The sequence below is a fragment of the Phyllostomus hastatus genome, unplaced genomic scaffold (assembly GCF_019186645.2).
Source record: "Phyllostomus hastatus isolate PE091 unplaced genomic scaffold, TTU_PhHast_1.1 phas_contig_329, whole genome shotgun sequence".
NCBI lineage: Eukaryota > Metazoa > Chordata > Mammalia > Chiroptera > Phyllostomidae > Phyllostomus > Phyllostomus hastatus.
This window is the reverse complement of record NW_025333854.1, coordinates 4,458,425-4,466,632: the sequence shown is the minus strand read 5'-3', so window position 1 is coordinate 4,466,632 and position 8,208 is coordinate 4,458,425. Positions and strand designations below refer to the sequence as shown.

The following is an 8,208-nucleotide window of genomic DNA, read 5'->3' as shown; positions in this document are numbered from 1 at the left end:
TTGTTTCTGGTTGGTACCTACCCAGTCACACGTGTACTGTGTCGAATGGGACCCGGCCAGACAACAGGTCTAATTGCTCACCGAATTCAAATTGTTTAGATTCACCAAGTGAACTGATGAGTCCTCTGTCATCATACAGATACCGCCCACAATTATGTTATCAAAGTAATAATTGGTGAAACCAAATAAACGCACGGCCTATGGCTCGAGAATAAAATGAGATCTGCCATGACCGAAGGGATGTTTTCTAGTTCGACAAAACTTGTGTGCAGAGCTGACACGAAACCCTAGCACAGCGAAATAATGCGCAGCTTCCAGGTTACTACTTTGTGTGGATTAGTCACACTGGTGCTATTTTTAACATTGCTTAGGACGCCGTATAAATTATAAATGCCACTACCAGGATTTTATTATAATTTTCTCAGACAACACATAGCATACATTTCTATAAAGTTTTTTTAACTCATTAAAGTCCCCTTCTTGGCATTCTAATCCCCCAGTCGCCAAGAACTGTGGGCTCCTTGCCAGCACCCCAAATTTCCCTCTGCTTCCGGCCAGTCTGTGAGCAGCGGGACCCACTCCACCAAGACGCCCAGCAGCCTGCCCGTCATCGTCCTCCACCCAATCCGGTATTCCGCAGCAGGGTTCTGGACTCTAATGGTCTTGTCAAAGCCACTGACAAATGTCCATGTCTGTTCAGTGTTCCCATGGTTTGGTTAGAGTGATTTTATAGTATTTCAGTGACATATGCAAGAGCTACTACGTAGTCTATCCCTGAAGAAAAGTCTAAGGCGTTTGCAGCATCGCAGAAGCACTCCAGCACTTGTGGATTTTGGACAGAAGAGTTAGGATGGTAAGCAGGAACAGTGCATTTTTAGGTACTGAGCCAGCCATGGACACCAGGCGACCAGGCGCCCCAAGACGCCAGGGAACCCTGAATCTCGCAAGCATTCTCGTAGCAGGGCTGCGTGATGACCACATGGCCCTGTGCCCAACCGCATCAGTACTCGGTGGACTTAGGAAATCCGAAACCCGTGGCTTTAAAGAAGTGCTCTTGGTAAAGGCTAAGAATCACTCTGGCTGCTGTGGGGAAGCAGCGCAGATGCGCAGAGTACGGACTGGGGCAGATGCCGTGGTGGTGACGGAGGCTGGGGAAGTGCATGGTTCTACTTCCTCGCCCTAAACCAGGACGTTTGGAGGAAAACAGCGTTCTTCTTGTGGCTGCGGAGAGTGACCGTCAGCAGCAAAGGCAGAAAGTACTCACTTCGGAGTCATGACACACTTTCCTTCAAGGTAACAGGAGGATGAACTTTACACGACTATTACTGCAGTTTTTTACACAGTAAGCACGATTAGGGAAAACACTTTTCAAGGCAAATGGCAAAGGCTTCCTTTCTAATGAATTCTTTGGTTGTAAGCAGGTCTTGAGTGACAGTAGCTCTATGAACTATTACCTGGTTTTGCTGGTGTCTGGTCTGTGTCCCCTGAGGACCGGATGAGATTATTATCCTGGGTTAGAGCTCCTACAACATATTTAATACAATTTACCTCACTTTTATGTAAATAATGACAGAACAAAAACAGCTTTAGGTCTGAGATAGCATCTGTTATTCATGAAGCTGCTGCTGGACATGCTGCTTAAACTCTTTATTCTTTTAAAAGATAAAAACTCAGATGTTCTTAACAGGAAGCACAGACAGAGCAGGAATACAAATTCTCTGTCCGTCTTCCCATGACTGTTGGCGTGACGCTTCTCATTCGCTGGCCACAGATTCCTGAGTCGAACAAAACACAGTGAAACTTCGTCAGCACGTCCTGGTTAGCAGGATGTAGTGACATCATCACTTTAGCAAAGCAAAAACTGCTGGGAAGGGGTAATCCGAAGTATTGCCAAAACCAACCGTTCCTACTCTCACCACTGGGGGAAAAATACTGATGAATTCTGAAAAGGTAATATGAACCCAAAATATGGGAATATGTGAGAATAAAAGAGGAGAATCCAGAAAAATTGAGAGGGGGAAAAATAAGCACTACATGAAAAATTGTAAAAGAAACCAGCCCATGGTGACAAGAGAAAAAAACTGCATATAGGCAGTGCAATAGATTTACTTTTAGATTGGTTCTCTGGTGGGAAAAAAATGTCATTTATTTTTGTATAACTATATATTTTCCCCCATAATGTTGTAAATAAGCATGTCCAAGCACATAGTGATTGACTAGGTCTTTAATGAAACAAACAAACAAAAAATTAGCTGGATTAATAGATAGCCTATGTATAGTGGATTTTACCTTTTACTTGGGATACCATTTAGAAGTAACTTACATTTTTCCTGTGCCTGGGGACATTATTTTCTATACCATTGCTATCATCTGATTTCCTGCATTGAAAATAAAACAGAAAATCACTAGATGTTTACACTGCATAAAATTAAGTCAGTAACCATCCATCTCACGGCTACCAGGTTAATGTGAAAGGTAATTACAGACAGAATTCACTCCTCTTAAAAATGTTTGACTTACAATGTTGATTGTTTTTATGCCACTGATTCTGTTGCCATAGAAGACAGTGACAAAGGCCTGTTTGTTTTACTCAGAGGGAGGGATGCTTCTCCCCGAACACGGGTGGGGGCTTGGGGACACGGCTATGATGTGTGTGTTGCTTAGACACATGTCAGATAACGGCCCGTCAGGAGCTCCGCCGATACGTGAGATGCAGGTGCTGTGATTTGACCTGTTTATTACATTGAATTAGAGGCTACACGTGGTTCTTTATCTACCCTGTGTGCATCAGAGCAGGGATGCGAGTCTGCACTTCAGACTCCGAGGACAGGAGTGACTAAACTAGCTAACGAGGATGGATAATGAGTGCCCTTCCAGGTCTTCTGGGCAGCGTCGGACTCATGCAGCTATTAACATGGGAGAAGAAATTCAACCACAAATCAATTATGTGAGAACTTGGGGGCAAGTCGGGCAGACGGGACTGGGTGGGTGAGATGTCGCAGTGGATGAGATAGCGAGGCAGGGCCTCGCTGGACCATTTGAATGAGCACTCAGACCAGCCTGTTCAGATGTTACGTGTTTAGAGCTATTTTAAAAAATCATTTTCACCAACAAATCACTGGTTTCTAAACACACACGTGTGTAAATGAACATTATATAGAAAATATATTGATACATAATATTTATTCTCTGTCAAAAATAAATTTATCTCCTAACTAAGAATTCTGAAAGAGCATTGGCAAAAGGTTGGTCCAAATGGGTTCAAGGACCCTTGACCCTCGCATGAAATCTAAGGATAAAGCTGTAACCTACAGATGAGAAAAATGAGACAGTGATCTCGGTGGAGCAGTATAGGATGGAAACAATGATGTACCATATCCCAATTTCTAAAACCTAAAAAAATTAAGGCCTCATACTAGAAATCGAAACACTCCAACATTGCTAAGATAGTCTAGAAAAAATATTTTCTAAGTATTTCTTACACAGGGTAGGCTGCATGGATGGGAACCGAATTATTGAGAAGTGGTCGCCTACTGCACGTTGTTTGGGTCCCAGCCTTGCAGAGCGTGTCCCAAACACACCAGCGTGCGCTGAGCCCGCGGCAGCCCCCAGGGCACTGCGAGGGGGTGCTCGGAAGCCCCGGGGAGGCTGAGCTGGCGGCGGGGGGGAGGGCCAGGCAAGGCTGGGGCTGTTCAGACATCGTAACGACTGTCACGTATTTCATACGACTTTGAGTAGGAGAGAGGGACTCCGTACATGGCAACCAGAAAGACGAAGAGTTCACACTAATATAAACAAGATGCCTAGGTTGTCCAGAAAGAGGGACGATTGATTCTGTTCCAACTGGGAGTGTGTGACTCTTACACTTTAATTCCTATCTGGGGTTGTAGGACTCCTGGTGTAATTATTTAATGGCCTTAATTTAGAACTTCATAGAGCAATGACTAGTTTCGCCTGCTGTATGTAAATTGAGTAAAAATAACTATGTTGAATAATGTCTGCAAATACCTAGATGACAAGGGCACTCTCGTGCCCTCCTGTGGAAGCGTGGCCACAGCACCCATGCCTCAGAGCCCCTGCCCACTGACAGAGAGAAAATTTAAGTGCAGTTTTTGGTTAGTAACCGTTGCTGAGGCCTCCGGTTTCTGCTTTCCTCTGGCCTCCTTTTCCTGGTCTCCAGTCCTCGACTCTGCACTCAGATGTTTTGCAGTATCGCTGACATAAACACTATCTTAGTCTCAGGCGCACGACATAGGGATTCAGCATTTCTAGACCTTGCAATGTGTCACCACGGGAAGTCCAACGGCCATCCAGCCCCGCACAACGTGACTATGATACCGTGCACTAGTTTCTCCGTGCTGCACATTGTATCCCCGTGGCTTATGGGCAGGCCCAGAGGGCATTGCGTTAAGTGAAATACATCAGGGAAAGACAAATGCCGTATGATTTCGCTTATATGTGGACTCTAAAGAAGAAAACAAAACAAGTGGACAAACAAAGCAGACGCGGACTCAGAGACAGAGAACAAGCAGATGGCGGCCAGAGGGGCGGGGAGGCATGAAAACGATGACGGAGAGGAAGGGGGACAGACTTCCAGGGGTAAACTAGACGTTGTTCAGAGTTCCATGCCAGCCTCGGCTGCCCCTGTCCCCGTCACCCAGTGCTCTGGTTTGGGGGGCGGGGCTTCACCAGCACCCCAGGCCCCAGCCCCATAACCTCCATCCCGGCCCTTGTCCCACTCGGCTCCACACAGCGGGGGCTGTGCCAGCCGGGGGCACGAGCCGGGCGCCTTCCGAAGTAATGACTAGTGGAATTCTAGGCCAGTCGTTTGCAACATGACTGGGAGTCTGCACCAAGGATTGCCATGTGAGAGAAATGCAGATGCCCAGGCACCAAGCCGGGGGCCTCGGACCTGGAGATCCAGGAAGGTCTGAGTCACGGAGCGCCCTAAGTGATGGAAACACAGCCAGGGCTGGGTACCGGCGCTTGGAGCAATACTGCGTCCTCGCGGTTACTGAACACCTTCTGTGCACCAGATCCCCAAGCCAGGCACTTTACGGATATAATGCCATTTAATGCGGCTGCCTTGTGTTGTAAGTACTGACATAAACCCGCTTGCTGAGGAGAAAAGGGAAGCACAGGGAAGTGGGAGTCACAGTGTGGGACAGCCCCGTGACAGCAGGCAAATTCCACGTGTTTCACCGCAGCACGGACAGAACGGAACACACACGTAACACACTCAGGGGGGGTTTCCCCTGACTCTAAACATTTTATCCTATTTCACGATTATCTGTATTTCTCTCTCAAGAAAATGAATCTAGAAAAACTGCTACTTACAGCTGTTCAATCTGTTCAAATTCCTTCCCGTCATCTGTGTCACGAAAGAAGAAGATACATGTTAGTAGGAAGACTGGGTGATGATTCTTACGGAGCAGCACGTTCCACTCAGCTTTCCCCTGAGTCAGAGGCCCAGCGCTGTGCTCTGTCCCCCGGGGAGTGGGAGAGAGACGAGCGACACTGGTCAGCTGCCCTGCCCTGCCCCCTGTCCTGTGTGCACCTGCTCGCCACACCTCACCTGATGCTCCCGCCACACCACATCTAGTGCCTTGGATTTCCAAACAGGGTTGATTGACTGATTAATTACAAATTATTTAAGTGATTAAAGATGTAGTACAAAATCAGGAAAGAAGACAGAATGGAAGAGAACTTTCCTGAGAGGGGACCGTTGGCTTCGCCACCTGCAAGCCATCAGGTGCAGGCCATAAAAACCAGCAACCAACAGGATAGTGTCTCTTTTATGAGAACTCTACAATGCGTGGGAAAATAATTTTACATGAGTTATCTCCCTGAAAAAGTAATTGTTTGTCTCTTATCTTAAGCTACCACAGAATTTCCCAAGGCACAGTCCACTACCAAAGCACATACATCTCCTTACCCAGTGTGTAGGGACCAGTGACACCAAAGGAAAAGGGGGAAAAGATCTATTTCAACACGGAAATATTCGGGCGAGTTGAAACAGGAAGACCAGCAATGCAAGCCCACAGCGCAGTATCACCCCTGATCTTAACATAAATATCACCCCAAAGAACAAAACCTACATTTCCCCCCAGAACCCTGAAGCCCCTGTAATGTATGAAGTCATAACATGAGAACATTATCTAAAAACACTAAAATAAATCCTACCTGGGCGGTTCTTCTTCTTTTGGGTGTACATTTCACACAGCAGGATAACAGTCACTAAGACGACCACCTCCGCGGCTATGGCAAGAAACGGTTTGAGGGGCACCAGGTAACTCAGCACGACCAGCTCGAGGTGGTCTTCGACCTCGCCCAGTGGGAACACCGCGTGGCACCTGTAGGTCCCCTGGTCATCCTCAGAGAGGTGCATTATCTTGAGCCTCGTCTCATTGACATTCGTCCCAGTGATCACATACTTGTCGGTCATCTGAACGTCAAGAGGAACCTAGTAGAAGGAGACATGGAAACCGAGTCCTACCATACTGCACACCCCTGCTCAATCAGGGGTGTGCAACCTTTGGGCGTCTCCGGGCCACACTGGGAGGAGAAGAGTTGTCTTGGGCCACCCATTCAATACAACGTGACGTGTAATCACACCCCAAAAAATCTCACCGTGTTTTAAGTAAATTTACGATGTTGTGTTGGGCCCCATTCACAGCCACCCTGAGCCCCGTGGGCCGAGGTTGGACACCCCTGCTAGAGGGTCTAGTTGGCAGGAAACACTCTAAGATAGGGCCAAGGAAACTGCTTGCCAGCAGGGGGCGCATTAAAATTTGTGAGAAGTTACACATAGCAGAGCTCAAGCCCTGTCAGAGTCCGGTCTCCGAGAGGCAGCAAACGGAGGAGAAGTAAACTCTGTTTTGCATCCTTGACACCGAAGGTTCAAAACTGCAGCACGGAGGTCGTCACAGGTAAATACTACGTGGGAACTAAAAATACAGAAAAATTCCAGCCATCTAAGATTCATGTTCTAATTCCTGACTAGCTGTTCGAAGAACTTCTTCCTTCACAAGCACAGGCACACATGACTTTCAGGGTTACATTAAGGGAGCTATGAGATCCGATCGCTCCTACAGTGGAGGGTGGCTGGCTCCTGGCACGGGGAGCCCCTCCGGCTGGAACTGAAGAGGAAATCTTCGGGCCTTTGAAGACGGTGCAGGAGGACCGGCAGAAATCCCCGGTGAGCCTGGCGCGTGCGGTGGTCTGCCCACTCTCTGCCTTTCACATCCGAGTTTTCTGTCTCTCAGGCACGCTAGCTTCTGAGAGATTCACTGGGTTTCCCCAGCCACTGAAAAGTCATCTTCAGCTATTGGGGGGCTTATGGATTTGATCCACTTAAATTAAATTTTACTCTTGGGGCACTGGCTGCCCTCAGTGCTCTACCCCTCAACTGCACTGTTCAATAAGCGCTCGCCCGCACACATGCTCAGAGGTTGTCTGATGAGGAGCTCTGTGTGAGTCTATTGTTTGCCCCCAAATTGTAGCGATAGGCTCCCCGTGCACAGTGCCCCCTGTAGTGCTTGTCACAATCGCATGCTCTCCAACGCATGCTCTCCAACTCAGAGCGGATGAGCCAGGCGGTGCATGCGCAACGGGCCTCTCAGGTGGCCGATGCCGGTGCAGCTGGCTCATCTGCATCTGGAAAAAAACGCTTAACCTACACCCTGTTCCTTGCATTTTTCTCATATCCTAATGTGACCCATGCTGAGGGCCAAGGTCAGAGCAAATCAGTATAGCGCATGGAGAGAACCCCAGACGACATTCTAAAAGTTTTAATATAATTAGATTCAGGGTCCCTTTGTCAGTATCGCATTCGCATTATTAGTAAATTGAGCTGTGTACTTCCAAAACCACAATGAATGTTGTTTTTACAAATTTACATTTTAAAAAGTATTTACATACAAAAAGTGATTGCCTTGCCTAATCATCACTAAGATAAGCAGAAATATTAGTCATTTAAGTCTACCCCGAGATGACTTGGAACTATTTCTTTGAAAAATCAAACCGACAAGTACAGAGTCAGCCATGCTGCCCTTTCAGTCCTTTCTCTCTCCCCCTTCAGCTGTATGAATCTTGTCTCGGAAGGAAGTTAATATTTCATGGTAAGACCTACACTGTCTCGTCCTGCTCCTTCTAGAATTACAGCTGGCCTTCGCGGAATTTAATTTCCATGATCCTCAGCAGCAGGGC

General features: G+C 47.3%; 1 protein-coding gene across 1 annotated transcript in view; it reads right to left on the bottom strand.

Moving 5' to 3' along the window:
- Positions 1-380: 380 nt before the first annotated feature.
- The window catches only part of EMB (embigin), a 44,123-nt gene continuing 36,295 nt past the window's right edge, over positions 381-8,208 (bottom strand). The window contains exons 6-9 of the mRNA XM_045839973.1: positions 6,184-6,463; positions 5,338-5,371; positions 2,324-2,378; positions 381-1,775 (exon numbers count right to left, since the gene is read on the bottom strand). Of these exons, the coding sequence (XP_045695929.1) occupies positions 1,755-1,775; positions 2,324-2,378; positions 5,338-5,371; positions 6,184-6,463 (390 nt within the window). The 3' untranslated portion in view covers positions 381-1,754. The remainder of the gene's footprint in view (positions 1,776-2,323; positions 2,379-5,337; positions 5,372-6,183; positions 6,464-8,208) is intronic.